Source organism: Myotis myotis, unplaced genomic scaffold, assembly GCF_014108235.1.
Source record: "Myotis myotis isolate mMyoMyo1 unplaced genomic scaffold, mMyoMyo1.p scaffold_m19_p_10, whole genome shotgun sequence".
Lineage (NCBI taxonomy): Eukaryota > Metazoa > Chordata > Mammalia > Chiroptera > Vespertilionidae > Myotis > Myotis myotis.
In genome coordinates this window covers 65,794,382-65,816,963 of record NW_023416314.1, presented here as the reverse complement: position 1 = coordinate 65,816,963, position 22,582 = coordinate 65,794,382, and the positions used below count along the sequence as shown (strand labels likewise).

Below are 22,582 nucleotides of genomic sequence, written 5' to 3'. Positions count from 1 at the left end.
TACAAAGTTTGTAAATACAATACACCAATACAAAGTTGAAGCCATTAAAAAGAGTTTAATAACAACTAGGCAATAATTGACTCTAGAGTGCTGATGGAATCTATGAGATTTAGAAATGACACACAAACTCAAACATTACAGTCAACACTTTGCTTGAGAAGGGGTGACAGAGGAACTTTGTATGTGCTGCTGAAGTTGACAAGTTTACTTTCAACAAGTTGCTCCAAGTTTACTTTCTTTCTGCTATTATCTTTAAATACTGCAAAGCATTGTGGGCGGCATCACTGTGCATAGCCACAGGAGATCCCAGAGCCATGGCAGACTACGATGGGACTCGGGGAGAGTTCAGTGAGACACTGATACTGTCCGTTGGCACTCAGTTCTTCTGTATCCAAATACGTTATAGTGAAACCTTGTTCCTTGGTGATTTCACTAAGCAATTGGTTGTAATCAATATTTGGACTACTGAGGAGGCTTCTTTTTAGTAGGTCGATCTTTTCACCCTGAGAATTCTTTAAAGAATGCCAAGTACATCCTAAAGAATGTCTTGCTGCATTTGCTAAAGAAATGTAATTTTCTGGATAAATATTACAGAATTTGTTAAGAAAAGTTTCAGCAGCATTTTTCTTGGCTTGTTTTTTTTGATGTCCCCTACCCAGTTTCCATAAATGACTCTTGCTTGCAAACTGTCATATATTCTTTCTTATGAGCAGGTCCTCCCTCCTAGGAAAGGGTATATTTAGTAATGATGACTAGCCATGATGAATAGCCAATTCCTATAATCAACCAATAGGATTAAGCTGATTCATTGATTGTTTGGAAGGGTCAGTCATTATGGGGTCAGACATGGCAAAGGGAATACTTGCATTGGCTTTCAAAATGTTTAGGGCAGCCCCTGCAGCCCTACGTTTTGCCAGCTTCTTACTTGTACCTTCACCTGTGCAGGTTATGTCACCAACGGTTACTCTGAAGGTGAAACTGGGCACTTGGATTTGCATATTGGATCTTTCACATTTATACACCGGGAAGTTCTTGGTCTTCATGCCATATTCATGTAATACCTGAATTGGTGTTTTATCTGGCTTAGCTGTAATCATCTTCCTCAAAAAAAAGGTTTCAAGGTCCTCCTGGATTAATTTATTACCTCATTTTGTCATCTGCATATCAAAATTAGAATGCCTGAATGATTCAAGGACAATAACTTTAGACGTTATCTGGCTTTACATAAAATAATTAGAAAAAAGGAAATAATTAGATGAAAAAGTGGTATTGTTAACATAAATTTACTCTGTTGCTTTTACTACATTTTTATATAAGAACTCAGGATCTAGACTCAGAAAACTCTGGGTTCAAGTTCTGGTTTGCTAAGTAGCACTTAGGTGATCAATAGATACAATTAATATTTACTTAAATTTTTACCTCTCTAAGGTATTATTACTCTTGCATGTGCTTCAAACTAAACTTAATACCATATTTGCTTACCCAATGTTTTATTTATTTATTTATTTCAAAATTTTTCATCCAGTTTTGAATTTGAAACTCATAACTATCTGATTTATTTAAGGGAAAAAGTATTTCTCTCCATTTTAGATAACAAACTGTTGAAGGATATAAAGATAGGAGCTCCCACTTAAACTGGATGACTACCTCAAGAATAGAAACTAGAGATCTCATACTCCATAGCTGAGAAGTCAGAAATACAGGCGGTAGTTTCTGGGGAATGGGAGGGGAGAACAATTCAGGTGGTTATTTCCATGCACAGGATTTAAATAATGGTCTTATTTATGTCCATTCATATGAACAAGCAATTACTTTAAGAGTAAAAATTAGAACAGCTTTTAAAACATTATTTTTAAATAGTGTTTATTTGTTTGTAAGTAAGGAAGTATTTACATACTATAATTGGAGGCATGAACCCTTATTTTTCAATGGCGTCACTATAAGCTAATTCTAAATCTTAAAATTGCACCATAGAAATAAATTCGTTTTAAAGACCCATTACAAAGGTATTTTTAATTGAAAGGTGACACAGTAACTTAAATCTATAAAATAATAAGAAGGAGAGAATTTGAAACAAATTGACAAGATTAGGGCAGAAGGTATAGCACACATTTTAAGAAAAGGTGGTGAGTATTAATGATACAATTTTGAGGTCAGAATTTATAGTAAAGAGAATTGGACCATGTGGTTACCAGGTTACTGACTTAGTAAGACTAACATTGAGATAAAATCAGCAATGAATACTGCTATGGTTAATAAATCAAAGGTCATTTATTGATTTATTTGAGTTTCATTTTTGTGACAAAGTTCAAGTCCTCATTTCACAAATGAGCTAACTTAAATTCAAAGAAATAAAGTGACTGGGACCCAAATTCACACACTGCTATAATTAGTAATAGAACCTAGGTCCCATCTGTTTGTCTTCATATAAAACTTTCCCACAAACTTTTTTTTAATGAATTATGCAGTGTCAAGATCTTTATAAGTTTTGGCAAAAGGTATTGATTGAACAAATATAGAACAAAAATTCATACTTTTATTTAAACCACTGAGAAGAAATTGACTTGTAAAATTTGATACACCGAGTCAAGAGCAAAACCACGAAGGGATGACTGCTGTATGCTTCTCTTTAGAAATTTTAACTATTCCTTTATTCTGTGGTTCTTTTAAATATATGATTATTATTGATGTCCCTATAGAAAAAGCTACGCTTCTATTACACAATATCAGAATTTTACCTTCATGAGTCACTAAGTTAAAAGTAAATAAGCAATCAAAAAATGATTCGAACCAATTGCATGGGCCCCTTGTAGAGTTTTTGTCTTCCACTATGTAAATGTAGATGTATCACTATGTGAATCTTTGCTTCTATACATTAAACAAAAACTCTGTGTGACTAGTACTTGCATCTTTAACAAATATGAGTTTGAAAAGATCCAGAGTAATGTCTTTCCAAGGACTTAGATATATTACTTTAGAATTGGAAAATATTTGGCACCTAATAATAATTTTAAAACATTTTAAATTGATTGAATGAATTCTTATTTTTAAAATATTTTAATTGATTTTTAGAGAGAAGAAGGTAGAGAAACATTGATGTGAGAATGAGACATCTATCAGCTGCCTCCTGCATGCTCCCTACTGGGGATCAAGCCTGCAACCTGGGCATTTGCCCAGACAGAGAACCAAACCAGTACACAGATGATGCCCAAACAACTGATCTACAGCGGCCAGGACTGAATGCATTCATTTTTATTAATATCAAGATTGAACATAATGTCCTGAAAGACTGACTTATGGAGATCACCATGAGACTAATTTTGAAATTATTAAATATCAGATATTTATTTTCTGAAACACTGGGAACATTTCCATTCCTTAAACATACTAGTAGTTTCATGATATTAGTGTTATCATCAATCTTATCCATGAACATTTCCAACATTGACTTAGGACTTATGCATTCTTTTCAGGGAACTATTAATGCATTTTCTCTGCACTGGGCCATGGAAAATAGAAATAATGTCACTGTGTTTATTCTCCTGGGACTATCTCAAAACAAGAACATTGAAATCCTCTACTTTGTATTGTTTTTACTTTGTTATATTGTTATTTGGATGGGAAATTTGCTCATAATGATTTCTATCACATGCAGTCCGCTAGTTAACCAACCCATGTATTTCTTCCTTAATTGCCTCTCTCTCTCTGACCTTTGCTATACATCAACAGTGGTGCCCAAGCTAATGACTGATTTACTGGCAGAAAGGAAGACCATTTCCTATAATAACTGCATGACACAGCTTTTTATCCTCCACTTCCTTGGAGGCATTGAGATCTTTATCCTCACAGCGATGGCCTATGACCGCTACGTGGCCATCTGCAAGCCCCTGCGCTACGTCATCATCATGAGCAGACAAAAGTGTAACAGGATCATCGTAGCTTGTTGCACTGGGGCATTTGTCCACTCTGCCAGTCAGTTTCTTCTCACCATCTTTTTACCGTTCTGTGGCCCCAGTGAGATAGATCACTATTTCTGCGACGTGTATCCTTGGCTGAAATTGGCTTGCACTGACACCTATGGAATTGGTCTCTTGGTAATTGTTAATTCAGGTCTGATCGCTTTGGTGACTTTTGTGATTTTGATGGCATCTTACTTTATGATATTGTACACCATCAGGGCTTCCCCTGCAGAGAGCCGTGCCAAAGCTCTTTCCACTTGCGGTTCTCACATCACAGTGGTGGTCCTGTTCTTTGTGCCTGCCCTCTTCATTTACATTAGACCAGCCACAACTTTTCCAGAAGATAAAGTGTTTGCTCTTTTCTACACCATCATTGCTCCCATGTTCAACCCTCTAATCTATACACTCAGAAACATGGAGATGAAGAATGCTTTGAGGAAAGTGTGGTGCCAGAAACCATTTTTGATTGGAAGGCAGGCCATCTGAAAGGTACTTTCCCTCCTCATTACATACCTTGTTCAAATGAAATTTGTTTCACTTAAGATGATTAAACCAGGAACTATGCTGTAAGAAAAATAACCATGACACTGTTGTCATTTCATTAATATTGTAATTTACTATAACATACATTCTTCTTTATTTATTGATCTGTATTTCTTATTTACGTCTGCCAATAATTTGAGTCATCATTTCCTTATTTAAGTTAAGTTATGCTTTTCTTTGATATTTTTTTCTCTTGCGATATCTGTAAGTTGTTAACTGGTGATCACTTTTTGAATCTCCCTGTGCTCTGGTTCCATGAATGAGTCTCCAGATGAACTCTCATATTGATCATCCTAGATCCAGAGGGTCCATATGACTTTGTTACCCTCCTGCATTCTCATAAAAAAAAAGCATCAGAAATTTAGAATTATTTTTACTACTTAGCTTATGATTTCCACATTCATTGTAACAATTTAAAAATAAAAAATTAGCTATGTGGGCACTAAATAATAAAAATGTTCTTTATGTAAAAATAATGGTTATATAAAAATTGGAAGAGTTTTTCTAAAATGATTTTAATAAAAGCATTTTAAAATCACAAAATTTTAATAATCACAGAAAATTTTGCTATAAAACTCTTCTTAATGTAGTAATGAAATGGTGGCATTGGTTATAAATAAAGTAGCCATATAAGTTATTGTCCAAACTAAGCCACATTTGAGTGTATAACAGGGGTCTAGTTATTATTAGACACAAATGGGATTATGCCAGAGGAGTAAAATGTCTGGCTACTTGTAAATGTCTGAGAAGAATGGATACCCCAGTGAAAAGGTATTTGGAGCCAGTGGATTGTAAAAACAAATGTAAATGCTGGTATTGAAATTAGCTGATCTAGAGTATGCTTAAAAATTTTTTTCTATTACCATCAAAATGAGAATGACAAATTTCCAGTTTCTAGGGAACTTCTATGCATTTAGATAGCTATAGAGTTCTATATAATTGAATTTTTCAAATAATTGATTAAATAACAATTTTGTTGATTATTTAATAAAAGAGGACTCATTAGACATCATTAAAATAACATGGTGGAATGGAGTAAGATATTATATTGCACAAGTTAGGGAGAAAAAATGGATATAGACTGAATATATAAATGAATCCTGTATGATAAAAGGGTAATATGCAAATAGACCAAACGGCAGAACAACCGAACAACCAATCAAAGCATAATATGCTAATGGATGCTAAGGCTGCTCAACTGCTCACTATGTGCACTGACCACCAGGGGGCAGGTAGTCAACTGGTTGACCAGTCGCTATGATGTGCACTGACCACCAGGGGACAGATGCTCCGACCAGTAGGTTAGCTTGCTGCTGGGGTCCGGCCAATCAGGACTGAGCAAGATGGGCCGGACACGCCTTGGAGCCTTCTCATGGTCCCTCCCCAGGCCTGATCATGCACTGGTGGGGTCCCTCAGCCTGGCCTGCACCTTCTCGCAATCCAGGACTCCTCGGGGGATGCCGGAGACCCGGTTTCAGCCCGATCCCACAGGCCACTCCCCTTGGGAGGGCACCAGACACAGGGCTCATGACTGGCGAGTGCTGCTGCTGCAGCAGCACAAGCCTCTCCCCATCAGGGCTGATTGGGTGTGAGCCTGAAGCAGGCTGGGATGAGCGGGAATGGCAGGTAGAAGCTGCAGGCGGCATTGGACTGTCAGTTTCAGCTCAATCCCTGCAGGCCACCCAGAGGGACCCCACCTGTACACAAATTCATGCACCGGGCCTCTATAGTCTAGTATGATAAAATAATGTCATGTGTATAATGAAAAATTGTAGAGAAGTTCAAATAGAGAAATATTATTGAAGACTTGTCCTTAAAAGTAACATGTTTGTAGATGTATTAAAAATTCAAGAAAATTGTTATTTGAACAGTTGATAACTGAATTTAGAGTGAAATTATAATGCAGTCTACACCATGATACATGTCAATTTGTATCAATTTATTAAAGTTTACTTTGAAGCAATGAAAAAATTATTAACAAAGTTTTATTTTTAATACTTTATTTTGGTTAAACCATTAAATTTATCATTCAATAAGATACATTTTATTATTAGTTATTGAGGAATTATAAAGTTACACTAATAACTGAGATGACAATTATAGCCAAGTGCTCTCTCATCATGCTCAAAATAAAAAAAATATGAAGTTGGTACAGTTGAACACTAAAATATAGATGAATAATATCATCCTAGTTGAGGGGCCCTAGTAAGGCAATTTTGCTTTCTTCCTCTATAAAAAAAGCTAATAGTAATTACCTCATGAGGTAATTGTGAGGATAAATGAAAAAGAGTATTGCTCTTCAAATAGAAACTGCTGAAAATAATTTTATTATTGTTGTTATTATTTTAATGTGTAAATTAATTTTGTGAAACATTTGAACTGAGAATTATAACATAATATTTCATATTATACAAACATTTTAATCATGTTAGAAATATAAGCATAAGTTTTTTCTAACTTATGTCCATACATGTTTAAGTAACATTGCAATAAAATATGATTTCAATCAACATTTGGTATTGTGAACATTTTTTTCTTAAAAAGCTCTAAGAACTGTAGCTTTGAAATAATGATTTAACTATCTGCTTTATTTACCAATCGAGTAAACTGAAACTCTGAGAATTAAAATTTGTCTAATCATCAAACAACCTAGAAAGGAAATTAGTCAGGTAAAAAAAAATATGAACACTTCAAATAAATTGATGAAACTATCAAAATTTTATTTCAAGCTTGCCAGCAAGGAGGAAGTCCTTATAAAAACTAGATCAAGGATATTACTCTTGATATAACAGGTATAGAAGAAAACGTAGAAAGTAGAGTTGGAAGAGATTTTTCGATTAGATAAATGTAAGAAAGAATGATTAAAAATTTTAAACAAGGGGGGCAGGGGCACTACAAAGGGTCAATGTGGAGAAAAGGGGACATATGTAATACTTTCAACAATAAAGATTTTAAGAATAAAACATTAATAAAGGAAAACATTTTTTAAGTAAAACATATGCTTGGGTGAGTGAATTCAACTCCCCAAAGATGCTCTTAATTGCATTAAATTCCATCAAAGGATTGCGCAAATGATTTTCTCCCCAGAAGGGTTTCTAAGGATTGTCAAATATCTTTCCTCAAATATGAGGAATTTTTCTTCTTAGGAAACTTCTTTGATGGATGAAATCCTTGAAGATGCTTCACTAAGAAAATTTTTTCTTATATTTCTTATTTTAATTTATATGATGAATGATTAATGTTCAAAAATGCTATTTACATGTTCATCATTTTGCTGGCATTATGAATGCTTTACTCATTGGTTAAAATATAGTCAATTTTTATAACTGCTCATATGAAATTGAAAAAAATGCTTTGAGATATATGTGGTTACATTTCTTGGGAATGTATCCCTAGTTACTAAGTATTTGAATTTTTTCTTTTGCCTTTATTGAGAATCTCTGTGTATGTCTCTTCCCATCGCCTATAGTTTCTGCTTAGTGGCTATTCTTGCTTTGTCATTGGGTATATACATATTAATAACTGCTCTAATTTCACTGTGGATTCTAGGTTATTGTAACATAGTGTTTGTTTCTTTTAATACAGTTAAAGCTTTATGCTCTGCGTTCTCCTTTTTTCACATATCATTTCGGCATCCTTTTTTAAAATTTGACTTGTATAATATCTTTATACAATTATATATGTTAACATGCATATAGAAAAGGGCATGGACAGCATCACGAGTTTTAACAAAATGAGCACACATCTCTAACAAGCACAGAGATCAAGAAACAGGACATGAACATAATTCAGAAGCATATCTGGTCATTTTATCAGCCTCCTCTCATGCAAATACAGTTAATATTCAAATTTTTAACACCAATATTTTACCTGTTTTTAACTTCATGTAAATAAAAGTATACAGGATATGCTCTTTTGTATCTGGCTTCTTTTGATCAACAGTATGTTTATAACATTTATTCATCTAGTTGTTTGCAAATTTCTTTTTTCTCTTTGCTGTATAGTATTCACTGTATGAACACACCCCAAGTTTTATACATAAAAGTGTTGATAGCTTTCTAAGGTGTCTTTTTTTTTTAAAAACATTCTTGTATATAATCATAATTTTGCCATAGAGTTTGGTGAATATAAATAAATGTTTCTGTGAGGTATAGGCCTGGGTAAATTTCCCAGTAAGTTATGCATGTTTTCATCTATTTTACTTATTATAAAAATACAGAGTGGGGCAAAAGTAGGTTTATAGTTGTGAATACATAAAGCACAGTTTATTCTTATCTTAATATTTACTAATTATTGTATTATTTTTCATACAAACAACTGTAAACCTACTTTTGTCTACCCCTTATATACAAAGCAAACTATCTCTAAAGAAAGCTCATGCAATTACAATAAGGTTTTAAGTAAATATAACTACTAAAGATAGAGAAGATTATTTCATACGATATAGAAGTTTCCCTAATAAAAAAAGATTACAAGTCAAATGTTTGTGCACTCAATGATAGATCTTCAAAATAGGTAATAAAATTTCCAGAGCTATTAGAATAGACAAGTCCTTCATCATCATGGGAGACTTTACCATCCTTGTTCATTTGATGAGTAAAGCAATACATGTCTAAGGGTATAGAAGTTCTAAATGATATAATGAACATATTTGACCTAGTTAATGCTTACAGAATAGGACTTCCAAGAAAACCAGCATTCACATGTTTTTCAATACAATAGAAAATTTACCACAATTGATCATTTGCTGGATTTTAAAGCAAGCCACAATGAATTTAAAAAGGCTCAAGTCATTCAGAATATTTTCTATGACAACAATGAAATTAATTTAGAAATTACTAACTTAATTTTTAATTTTAACTTTACTGGATCTCTTTGTTTCTGAGTTTCTCAAATATATAGGACAGTGTTGGATTTAACTTTGCCATTAAGTCTATTAATGTAATTAAATGTTCTGTTTCAATTCTGTAATATTTAATGTCGTATACATGACACCTTCTAACTATAAATGCATGCATATAGAAATGACACATGTGTGTGTCATATAAATAGGTAAATGAATTTTCAATTTTAGTTTGCTTGTTGCTTTTAGAAAGAATTGTATTTTTGAAAAGATTTTTATTTTTATACCAATATCTGTATATATTTTGAATCCACTTTTTATTTGTGCATTTATTTATTATAAGTGAATTGCAGTAAGCTGTTAATATGCTTTATTCCCCAAACTATGTGACTGTGTAAGTGACCAAGCTAACACTGCTACACAACAATATTTGTAGCTCAAAATTAATAAATGGAAAAATAAAGGTAAACATTAAAGGTGTCTATGCTTGAATGTGGTCAAGTAATTCACCATCTTTGGACATTTGTTCCCTTATCCTTGAAAGAAAGGGGTGTGGAATGAATATATTCAAACTATGAACATTTTGCTTTCCATTGGTTTCTCTGTTGCTCTCTTTAAAGCAATCAATAGGATGAGATTTGAGTCTTGATTTAAATTATGGTGTCACCCTGCCATCTAGTGGATGTTGTATTTGTATCGGTTGCAAAGGAAAGACAAATTCAGACTTCTGCTACGATTTTTGCAGAGGGATTTTGTAGTGGACTATTTGAAGAACAATCTAATTATTATGTAATTCTGTTGAGAATAAGACCACAGATAAATGAGAGCCTAAGCTGCAATACTGGGGGAAATTAATACCAACATTTTTTCTCATTACGTCAAACTAAAATGAATGAAAACAAGCAAAAAGTTGTCTCTTGCTTGAAATAATATTAGAATGCAAATTAAGAAATCCATACCACGTTTTTCTTTACTCTTTAATCCTTTCTGAAATATGTGCCATACAGGAGACCCAGCTTAGATCATGGAAAGATAAAGGAAAGTGTCTAATCTCATTATTTGAGAATTATCCTAGTTATACTACGTAGAGCACTAGTCATGGGTACACACTTCATACTTTCTATTCTCAAAGGTATTGTTATCTCTATCTCTGCTTCTGGCCCTATCTATCTATCATCTATCTATCTATCATCATCATCATCTATTTATCCATCCATCACCTATTATCATATTGGATTTGAGAGGCTATTTCAAATTACATTTCTTACTTTTCATAGTATGCTATATTTTTATACTTCAATATGTTTGCAAGAATGGTCTCCTCATTTATACACAAGAATTAATAAATCTTGAATTAAACCAAATCCTATTGATTAGCAAGGTTAGAGTATGCCTATTTAATTACTATAATAATTACTTTTATAGGATGGGCAGTTCAACCAACCTGTCAGGTGTGAATACATTCTGTTTTGTTTTTTTTAATCTTGGAAATTTTTATTTGCCAGCATTTTATTAACTAATGATGTGGTCATCAGACATTATTTGGCTGTATATTGCTTTCAAAATGCAGTAAGAAAGTAGCTATTTAGAAAAAGGGAGTACATCAGGTTAGAAACATTATACAAAATGAGAATCCCACTACATGGAATCCCACCACGTGGCCAAAGGTTAGACTAACAAACATCAAACAGGCTCTATTCAAATGAGAGCTCTCCATTTTGTTGAGAAGAATCTTCTCTCTCAGACTTCTACAGACACTTCATAATGAACAAAGAGCTTATTTCTTTGTAAGTTGAGGTATGACAACATAGCTATGTAATGGCGAGAAGCTGGGATAGGATTTGACCTCTGAGACCAATCATCTTTGAAGTAGTGGTTCCAGCCAAAATAGAGGAAGCTTGGGGAGGGCAAGGCAAACCATGAAGGGAAGGGAATGCGAGGAGCCTGCTACCCACTTCACCACATGCAGCTCCAAAGGGATCTCCCTGCCCCACCCCCACCTCACACAGTTGAGAAGTTTGATGAGGAAGGAGCCTGCATTGTTCATAAAATAATACCGTCCTTTCACGTTGTTTTGTTTTTTAAAGTGCAGCTCTTCAAGAATTTCATTTTTAAAAAATCACCTGTCCTAGCAGGTGAGTTCACTCTTCTGCTTGCTTCCTTTTAACCCAGGTTTCTGATCCTCCTCATGCACTTGTCTGGGTTGTCAGCGCTCAGTCGGAAACACTGGCAAAATCTGGAAGAGGTTTGCTTGGCCGGTGCGAGTAAGGGCTTTGATGGCAGGTGTTCTTCCGTCATCCATCTCAGGTGCTGGCTTCCAGTGACCATGATTTGTCTCAACTTGGAACCACGCTCCATTGAAAGGATCTAGAGGCCAAATGAATGTTGGGCTACTTCTGTTCCTGGTGATGACTGCTCCTTCCCCGGGGGCCAGGCCACCGACAATGTAATACACATTGGCAATAAGCGGAGTATGGGTCAGTTTGTCAACAGCTGCTTCAAAGTTTTCCGATTCGCCCAGGGTCTGCCCATTCTTTAAGAATTGCACGTCTACGGTCATCGACGTAAGAAATCCCCAAAGGGATAACCCAGATTCCGGCCTTGGTAAAAGTGGCCTCTGGAGCCTTGAGCCACAATACTGGTGCAAAGTGCGGTGGGTTGCGGGCCAGGCTGAGGTTCAGCACGAAGCACGTGCCTCGGATCTCATGGGTGTAGGGCTAAGACAGGGAGCCTTCCAGCTCCCCCACCGCCTTTTGCATCAATGGGTGGACACACTCGGGGGACCTTATCCGTGGGGCAGGAGAGTGTAAACTGCGGCCTCCAAAGGGTTAAGAAGATGATTTTCAGTAGCCACATTCTGGGTTTTGAGAAGCATGAAGATAATTTAAAAACAACAGGGTATTTTGAGAAGACCAAAAATGAAGTGATCTTATTGAGAGCTCTATGCAAGCATGAGGATTAGTTACAGGAGGTGGGAAATGCTGAGAGATATTATGAAGTTTCATTGTTTCTGTATTCTTTCTCAAGAGCCCTCTCCTTCCTTTTACTTACATTGAAGTTTATGTCTGTACAGCCCTTTCTCACGTCCTATCAGTGAAACTGTGCAACCCAGGGGCTATAGGAATTTTTGGGTACTGTGGAAAGTTCCTTTTTTGTTGTTTTCTGTGGTTTTTAAAGTAATGGGATGAATTCTTTCTCTTGAGGACACAGAAAACAAGGCCAGCCTTTCACATTGTAGCTTTGAAATGTTTGAAGACATTACTGAGAGTTCCCTTTTGTTTTTCTTCTGTATTAGAGACATCTTCAGGCCCCTGATTAGGTTATTAGATGCTGGATGCTATATTCTCATATATAATACTAATGTTGATTACTTGACATTGCAAGGTACCTGTACAATTATCATTAGTTAGTGGAACCATTGGCTTACCTGCAATGAAAGGCTGTCAAGAATAAAAAGTTCCTTTCCAAACTAAAATGAGAATGTCTGCATAAATAATTAGTCCAGCAAAATTAAATCCTGTGATTATAATATTAGAACCAAATTTCATTCCCAATACCGATACCTTTTTACAACCACAACCTCTTCATTATTCAACACTTGTCCTTTTGGTACAAAACCACATTACAGGGTTCAACAACTGACACAAATCCCTACTGCATCCCTTACAAATTGTGGCTCCTCCAATCCTCCAACCTTATCTTGTACTGCTACCTGCATAAAACCTATTTCTAATCGACAGAAATATGAACATCCAAATTCCTACTTTGGTCCATACCATCTTCTCTGCTTTAAAAGTCTTTTCCTAGAAGTGGGATCACTGGGTCAAATGGCAGTTCCATTTTTAATAGTGAGGAAACTCCACGTTGTTTTCCACAGTGGCTGCACCAGTCTGTACTCCCACCAGCAGTGGACTAGAAAGACAGACATGATCTAACTTACATGTGGAATCTAATGAACACAATACACTGATTGATAAAATAGAACTAGAGGCATGGAAACATGGAACAGACTGATGAATCTCAGAGGGAAGGGGGGGCAGAAGAGATTAATAAAATAATTTATATGTATATATGCATTGCCCATGAACACAGACAATAGGGTAGTGAAGGCCTGGGGCAGGGAGGGAATCAGATGGTGAGAGTTAAGGGGGAGGAAAAAAAAGGGGGGACATCTCTAATACTCTCAACAATAAAAAAGTCTTTTGTTTTTCTTTCTTGTTCCTGTAATCTATCTTAGTATAGTCTCGCCCCAAATTCAAAGTCTTATTATGATTTTGCCAACCAGGAAAAATCTTTGACATTATTCAAGGATCTCAAGAGAAGTACTCTTAATATGCTCGACAAAAGTTTAAGTAAAAAACTAAACAAAACAAATAAAACAACTTATGCATAGTGACAATGCAGAAAAGTGAAATATATTTTAAAGCAAATTATTGTTTCTCCCACTATATTATAATTACATTATAATGATCACATTATGAACCAGGTTCCTGTATTACTACTCAAAGGACATCTGCCTACTGAACTGGAAATAATTTTGGATGTTGTACAATCAAGTAATTAATTTGCTTTGCATGGGTTGACACACTATGAGTTACAAATCAAATCTTGTCTACTGTCTTTTTATAAATAAAATGTTTAGTTATTTATAAATAAACAGAGCCATGCCTATTGGTGTATTGCTTAGGGCTGCAGGCATGCTAAGACATAGAATTAAAGAGTTAAGATTGAGACTATATGGCTTTCAAAGCCTAAAATATTTACTAGATGAATTTTTTCAGTAAAAGTTTGCTGACACCTTTCTATTAAATCAAGTAAGGAGATTGAGATATTTATATGTTAAGATATGGCAGATTCTTAAACAATATATATGATATTTTTCTTTTTTAAAAAATATTAACTTTTTTATTTCTTCAACCATTTACATTTTCATTGCTCTTAAAATTGCAAATTGATAGAATGATTTTAAAAAAGACTTTTGATACAATTAGACATTTCTGAAATGAAATGCACTCAGTTTATATTTCCATATGTTTATAATAGCAAATTTTAAAGAATAATAAATGAAGGTACCAATATGAGTTTTATTCATACCAGAAAGGAGGTGGCCAAAGTTCTCCCTGGGTAGATGCTAATGAATGCCCTTCCTTCCTTCCTTCCTTCCTTCCTTCCTTCCTTCCTTCCTTCCTTCCTTCCTTCCTTCCTTCCTTCCTTCCTTCCTTTTTACTTTTTTTTTTTTCCTGCAAAAAGCTTTATTGTTTCATTTGGTCCAATGCATGCGAGAGGGCTGCAGGGTGGTTAAAAGAATGGCTAGTAGTTTCAGGAAGAGGCTCAGGAAAAAGCCAGACACCAGGGGATGCAGAGGGGCCCTCAAAGGCCTCTGGGCTCCACAGGCTGCTAGTCCTGCTTGAGGGTGAGCCTTTCGAAGAGATTCTCGCCCAGCCCAGCCTGGGGGCCGGCAGCCTGCGGATGTTAGTCAGGTGTCACCCATCTTTTTGATGAGTTTCGCCTCCTCACCCAGGAAGTGGTTCTCCTGGAGGTCACAGAGGTGAGGGTCTGTGCGGGTAGAACCCGGGGCCTGCAGCTCCAAAAGGGCCTGGTTCAGGTTCCTCGCCAAGGCCAGGGCGGCTTCCCTGGTGTCCTGAGTTTTGCCCACTCATCCTGGGGAGGCTTCAGCACGTCCTGGAAGAGAATGCGGCCACCACGCTGTTTTTGCAGCTTTAAGAGATGTTTAGCGCCCTCATGCTTCTTCTCCGAAGTGACCCATGCCCTCGAGAGCCACATCATCCTGATTGAAAAAGAAGCCCCGAGAGAGGTAGGTGTCAGGGGCCCGCAGACGCAGGTTGGCTGGGCAGTTGGCTGCAGCCTCCACCTGGGTGGATTAATTCTGACGAATTTGCGAGCTCATGGTTGTTCGGCAATAAGGAGTTAAGGTAGAAAAAAACATGGTGTGTTTGCTGGTCTCAGAGGTGATTCTGGGGACCTGTGTTCCTGGGTTTGCAGCTGTTCGCTGGGTGCCCTTGTTGTAGATTCCCGGGATTTTCAGGCTTCCAACAACATCCACTCACCCCTTCAAGATGAAGGTCTCCATGTCAGAGCCGGTCCCTCCAGGAGGGATCCCAGCAGCAGTGGCTTCTGCCCGGTCAGGGGAACCCCATCCGGCAATCCCCCACAGTCCCCTGGGGTATAGCTGTCCCTCAATTCACAAACAAACACTCCCCGTGCGACCACACACTCTCCCTTCGTTCTCTCATGCACTATCTTGCAGTCTGCCTTCCCGTTGGCAGCCATCTTCCTCAGAGGTGATTCTGAAAGTGGTGACTGGATAAGACGCTGGAGAGTGGCTGGAGGCTGGCAGAAGGGGAGGGAGTCCCTAGGCTTGTTCCGTCCAAACACTGTTGGAGCAAGAGACAGATCCGTGACCGCCGAGGGCACTCGAATGCCTTTACTTTAGGGCCCCTGGTTAGTATCATCCAAAGTGATGACTGCTTCTTGTTTTTGCATGACTGTCAGCTACCATGGGACAGTGACAATTAGAAGCAGCGGGACCTCCAGGTGTTTCTCTGTAATTAGCCAATCGTGGAGTGTTTACATGGGTAATACACGGGGGTGTCTTTTTTATCCAATAATATTTATGAATATTACTTCTAAATAAATAAAAGTAATAGAAAATGAAAATGTTATTTTTCTTTTTTTAAAAAATTTTTGTTGTTGAAAGTATTACATAAGTCTCTTTTTCCCCCCATTGACCTCTCCCCGGCTGTCCCCACCCCCCAGCACATGCCCTCACCCTCCTACTCTGTGTCCATTGCATGCATATAAGTCCTTTGGTTGATCTCTTACCCCCTCAAACCCCACCTTCCCTCATAGATTGGACAGTCTATTCGATGTTTCTATGACTCTGGTTTTGTTTTTGGTCATCAGTTTATGTTGTTCATAATATTCCACAAATGAGTGAGATCATGTGATATTTATCTTTCTCCAACTGTCTTATTGTGCTTAGCATATTGCTCTCCAGTTCCATCCCTGTTGTTGCAAATGGTAAGAATGCCTTCTTTTTTATAGCAGTGTAGTATTCCATTGTGTAGATGTACCAGTTTTCTAATCCACTCATCTGCTGATGGGCACTTAGGCTGTTTCCAAATCTTAGCTATGTAAATTGTGCTGCTATAAACATAGGAGTGCATATATTCTTTCTGACTGGTGTTTCTGTTTTTTTTTTTTTTTTGGATACATTCCTATAAGTGGGATAACTGAGTCAAATGGAAGTTCCATTTTTAATTTTTTGAGGAAACGCCATACTGTTTTCCACAGTGGGTGCACCAGTCTGCTTTCCCACCAGCAGTGCACGAGGGTTCCTTTTTCTCCACATCCTCTCCAGCACTTGTCGTTTGTTGATTTGTTGATGATAGCAATTCTGACAGGTGTGAGATGGTACCTCATGGTTGTTTTGATTTGCATTTCTCGAATGATTAATGACTTTGAGCATGTTTTCTTATGTCTTTCGGCCTTCTGTATGTCCTCTTTTGAAAAGTGCCTTTTTAGGTCCTTTGCCCATTTTTTGATTGGATTGTTTATCTTCCTTTTGTTAAGTTGTATGAGTTCCCTATAAATTTTGGAGATTAAACCCTTATTGGTGATAACATTGGCAAGTAGCAGTGGGCTTTCTTGTTGTTTTGTTGATGGTTTCTTTTGCTATGCAGAAGCTTTTTATTTTGATGTAGTCCCATTTCTTTATTTTCTCCTTAGGGGCTGTATCGGTAAAGATATTGCTACAACAAATGTCTGCTATTTTGCTGCCTATGGCTTCTTCTAAGATTTTTATGGTTTCCCGTCTTACGTTTAAGTCCTTTATCCAATAAATGTTGTTTTTCAATGTCAATAATAATTGTAAGCAGTGAGTAGCATTGCATTCATATTTATTTATTTATTTATTATTATTTTTTTAAATTTTCTTTTTTTATTGCTTAAAGTATTACTGCACTCATATTTAGAAGAGTAATACAAACTGTACTATTTTAAGAAAATTGTTTTCATGTAAAATGAAGCTCACAATATAATGTTAAGGAAAGGATAGTAGGCAGTATAACAATAATATGATACTTATTGTATAAGTTTTATATCAAGGTACACAGTAATAAATATATATTTACATAGAGAGGTAAAAACCAGAAATACAATCACGGTTGAGAATAGTTCTCTCTAAATTTTTGACCAATAGTTGACTTTTCTTTTGTACATTTCTGTATTTTATAGGTATTTAAAGATAAAATGTTTTACATCTGGTTTAACATTTTCAAAAGATTGATAGGTTAAAGTTGATGATGAAATTATTGCCCAATCTTTAGAAGAAATTATATGCAATCAAAATATCACATGAGACATTACTTCATCTATCTGCTCTGTCTGCGGTCTCCAAGGCAATACTTCAATGATATTCTCCAGGGCTAACATCCCTGGGGTCTGGGTGGAGTATAAGTGTAACACTGCTTGGTGCTAGGATTCAGCTTTTTGGTTTCCCCTTTTCTCTGTCATCTCCATGTTTATTTATAAAAGATTAGAGGAAATATCATTTCCCTTATATATTACAACACACTGTAGACCCCTGTTAATATTTTCACAGGTTTGTTACCCTATATATATTTTTAAAGGTTGAATTCTCAGCAGGAACTTTCCTGGAATTCATTAGTTTTAGCAAAGAAGCTTTAGCAAATGAATAAGTCAAATTCTTCTGCGCTCAGGTGAGTTTATTCAATCTTATTTTATTTCACTTTAGAAAGAAGATAATGCACTCCAGTAATCTTTGCAGGAGGCAAACATGTGTGTCAATCTAACTGCCAGGATATCTACTTAGCCAACTGGAAGTATTTGAATATTCACTGACCCACATCACTAGGAAAGTTTCAGTTTTTGTTGATCACAATATTCTTACCCTTCTGTTTATATGCACAAGCTTTAATTTTAATGACAAACAAGAATTATATGTAGTACTATATCATTTGTAATTATATATATAGTTCCTCAAGATAATTCTCAGAAGGGACAGATTTGAGGGTGAGATCCATATTTTATAATTTCATGCTTTCTAAAATGCCTATAACAGTGTTGAGCACAGAGTAGCTATAAAATGAGAAAGCCACTCCAGGTTAGATGTCCCTGGAAAGAAGGCAACGAGTGTGCACAGCACCTGGAGCTCTCAGTCAACAAGCATGTTGACACTTCATGGGCCTAAATGAGGGACTGTGAACTTTGGCCCCAAGTCTGATGGTATAAATACAGAAGGCAGGAGGTAGCGTGAAAAGCTACACATGTGGAAAAGATATGTGCGTAGGAATGAGATGAATATATATCAGAAATTATATTTATCTTTAAATTTATTGGGGTGACATTGGTTAATAAAATTTTATAGGTTTCAAGTAAGCAATTCTATGAAACATCATATGTATATTTCACTGTGTGCCCACCACCCAAAGTCAAATATTCTATTACCATTTATTTAATTCCCTTTACCCTTTATTACCCCTCAATCCCTTCTTTCTGTGTCCTTGAGTTTTTATTTATTTTTCTTGTTTGTTCATTTGTTGTTTTCAGTTTTCTACCCCACATATGAGTGAAATCATATGGTTCTTAACTTTTCCTGACTTATTTCACTTAGCATGATATTGTCAGGATCCATCCATATTGTTGCAAATGGCAGTATTTCATCTTTTCTTATGGCTGAGTAGTATTCCATTGTCTATATGTAGCACATCTTTATCCAATCATCTATAGAAGAACACTTTGATATATTCATCTTTGATGATGACTATTTCCTTGTCAACCCTGGGATGCTCAGACATTGTTACAACAGCCATAGGGAATAAATATAGATTTTGGAAAAAGTGAGCAAAAATGTGCTCAGTTATGAATTCACATTCAATGAGTTTTATGTGAAGTTGAAAAGTACATTCAGGAAATCATAATAAATGTGATGGAAGATCAAACCACAAGTATTAAATAAAAGGAATTTAAAGAAACAACTAAAGAAGACAAGGTGCAAGGAGATGTGAATGATATGGTTATATATGTAGGAAACCTTTCAGTGCTGCCTGTGATCATGGAGGAGAAAGGCATGAAAACTGAGTGAAAACTATGGTGTGTTTAATTTCAGCTCATAACAAGACCTAGAATTTTGCAGAATTCTACATGGAATGACTTTCCCTTTATACCTAGTGCCTTGTTAGGTTTTAGTGAGCAGTCAGGAAATGGCGTTGAGAATAATTGCTTATAATGACAGAAAAAGGCAGTTGAAGCATTTTGGAAGAGCATAAGACATTTAAAAAAAATCCATTGAATCCCTTTCCCCCCCAAATGTCCTTATTTTATGCTACTTCAGGAAGATTAGGTCCCATGGGATTTTACTGTGAGAACTTCTTTTGTAGAACTCAAGATATGTCTCAGTGCATTGTGAGTTTACAGAGTGGTCCTGATTTAATAGGCAAATCTAACTTCTTTAGTATTAATATAAGCTTTTATCCCAAAGGGAAATTTAGAAATAGCTCTAGCAACAATAGAGAGAGAAAAAAGAAAAATTGTAATGAGAATTTTGTTAGATCATTAATTTCCTTTTGAGTTCTAACTTTTCCTTGTTAAATTGGTTAGGCAGGGAAGAAATTATAGAAACTTATGGTATGTATTTTCTCCAAGACAAGCATTTTAACTGAACTCATATTCAGTTAAAAAACTAGACTGGTCCTTCTCACGATGTTAATTGTCTCTGAGGATACTGAGTCTGAGCATTTAAAATATAACAGAGAACTCTATTTTTGTTCTTTGTCTCTCAACTAACTTCTTTTATTATTTCACCTGCACAAATGTCATATTCACTCTAGAATTGTGATATTAGTCAAATCTAGCTTCTGAAATAATATAGCAAGTATTTTCCAAAACATTCTGTATATTCATTATGTCTCTCCACATTTGCTCATTTTAACCTGCCTTATCCAAATTTTGCTTCTCATTTCTCTGAGTCAACTTTCCTGTTCTGTCCACAGGAACCAAGAAAACCAGAGTGCTGACGTGACTTTCATCCTTTTGGGTTTCTCAGACTATCCAGAACTCCAAGTGCCCCTGTTCTTGTTATTCTTAGCCATCTACACAGTCACTGTGCTGGGGAACCTGGGCATGATCATGGTGATCAAGATCAATCCCAAACTCCACACCCCTATGTACTACTTTCTCAGCCATTTGTCTTTTGTTGATTTCTGTTACTCCACAGTGGTTACACCCAAACTATTAGAAAACTTGGTTGTGGAAGACAGAGCCATCTCCTTCACAGGATGCATCATGCAGTTCTTCTTTGCCTGCGTATTTGTGGTGACAGAAACATTCATGTTGGCCGTGATGGCCTATGACCGATTTGTGGCCGTGTGTAACCCTCTGCTCTACACGGTAGTCATGTCTCAGAAGCTTTGCTCCCTCTTAGTGGGTGCATCATATTCTTGGGGTATAACCTGTTCCCTGACCCTTACCTACTTTCTATTGGAATTATCTTTCAGAGGAAATAATATCATAAATAACTTTGTCTGTGAGCATGCTGCCATTGTCTCTGTGTCTTGTTCTGATCCCTACATTAGCCAGAAGATCATTTTAGTCTCTGCCACATTCAATGAAATAAGCAGCCTGATGATCATTCTTACTTCATATGTTTTCATTTTTATCACAGTCATGAAGATGCCTTCAACTAGGGGGCGCCACAAAGCCTTCTCCACATGTGCCTCCCACCTGACTGCCATCACCATCTTCCATGGGACCATTCTTTTTCTCTACTGTGTTCCTAACTCCAGGAACTCATGGCTCATGGTCAAGGTGGCCTCTGTCTTTTACACAGTGGTCATCCCCATGCTGAATCCACTGATCTACAGCCTCAGGAACAAAGATGTGAAGGAGACAGTCAAGAAGTTATTCAGCACTACATAGTCTTGTGATAAATGTAAAGCTAGAATATTAATTATTTCACTTTGAGAGTATTGGTAAGAGTTATTCATTAGTGAATCAGTACATGAATCTATGGTAAGCTTGCAATTGATAGTCCAATATCTGTTCACCCTAATATTTAGTAAAACAACTTTAAAATTACAAATTATAGTAGGGATGAAAGCTCTGATTACTTAAACTAAGTTTTTGATTAAAAAATTGGAGTGTAAAGTTTTCTGTGATAGTATACATGACCAAGTGATTGTCCAGGTCAATTTTCAGTTCAGTTTAAGCCGTGTGAAGTGTGGGATTTTCGAGGTGATGTGAGCATCATAGTCTACAGTGTAGTAGTTTTACAATTTACTTATAGATTATTTTGGATGTTCAACATGCATATTATATAATCTCTGATTAAATATATTGTTTTTTTCAATATTATTTCTTTCACGTTTTCTTTTTGCTTTGGTTGACTTTAGTGCTAGGAACTTCATTGTAACATTGAACAAATAGTAAAACTGTACATCCTTGACTTCCTGATGTAACAAGAAAAGCATTGAATATTTTATATTTAAAATGTTGTTTGCTATGTCTTTATAGAACCCTTTCCCCCAGATTAGCAAAGTTATGTTTTTTATTTTTTATTTTTATTTTTTGATGAGTGTTAAACTAAGCTACTTTTTCTTCATTCTAACTCAAACATTTTAATGTAACAACTTACATTTTTTTGAATTTTCTAATATCAAACCAATTTTTTTTCTGAGAAAACAAATTTAAATGTCATATAATAGAATTTCCTATTATTTGATTAGATTAATGTGTCGATATTTTATTTGTTTTAAAATCATTTTTGTTTTTAAAATACAATTGATATACATTATTATATTAGTTTTTGGAATACAATCCACTGATTAAACATTATATAACTTACTAAGTGATCATCCTGATAAATCTTGCATTCATCTGACACAATACATAGTTATTAGAATATTACTGACTATATTCCCTATGGTGTACTTTACATCCCCATGACTATTCTGTAACAACTAATTTGTACTTCTTCATCCCTTCACCTTTTCATCCATTGCCTCAACCTCCCACTCATCTGGCCACCATCAAAATGTTCTCTGTATCTATGAGTCTGTTTCTGTTCTGCTTGTTTGTTTATTTTTTTAGATTCAATTATTGATATATATGTATTTGTTGCCATTTTATTGTTCATATTTTTGATATATATTATTCTTCTTCCTCTTTTTTTTAAAAATATATTTTATTGATTTTTTAC

General features: G+C 35.8%; 2 protein-coding genes and 2 pseudogenes across 2 annotated transcripts; 2 read left to right on the top strand and 2 right to left on the bottom strand.

Annotated features, from left to right (window-relative positions):
* Positions 1 to 229: 229 nt before the first annotated feature.
* Positions 230 to 1,136, bottom strand: LOC118663995 (annotated as a pseudogene).
* Positions 1,137 to 3,506: 2,370 nt separating this feature from the next.
* On the top strand, positions 3,507 to 4,445 carry LOC118665492 (olfactory receptor 4P4-like). Its single transcript, XM_036326938.1, has one exon. It carries the CDS (start codon positions 3,507 to 3,509, stop codon positions 4,443 to 4,445), a length of 939 nt encoding a protein of 312 aa, XP_036182831.1.
* A 7,106-nt stretch (positions 4,446 to 11,551) lies between these two features.
* Positions 11,552 to 12,764, bottom strand: LOC118665491 (annotated as a pseudogene).
* A 6,237-nt stretch (positions 12,765 to 19,001) lies between these two features.
* On the top strand, positions 19,002 to 21,303 carry LOC118665490 (olfactory receptor 5D13-like). Its single transcript, XM_036326937.1, has 2 exons — positions 19,002 to 19,009; positions 20,379 to 21,303. Exons 1-2 carry the CDS (start codon positions 19,002 to 19,004, stop codon positions 21,301 to 21,303), a joined length of 933 nt encoding a protein of 310 aa, XP_036182830.1.
* The last annotated feature ends 1,279 nt before the right edge of the window (positions 21,304 to 22,582 follow it).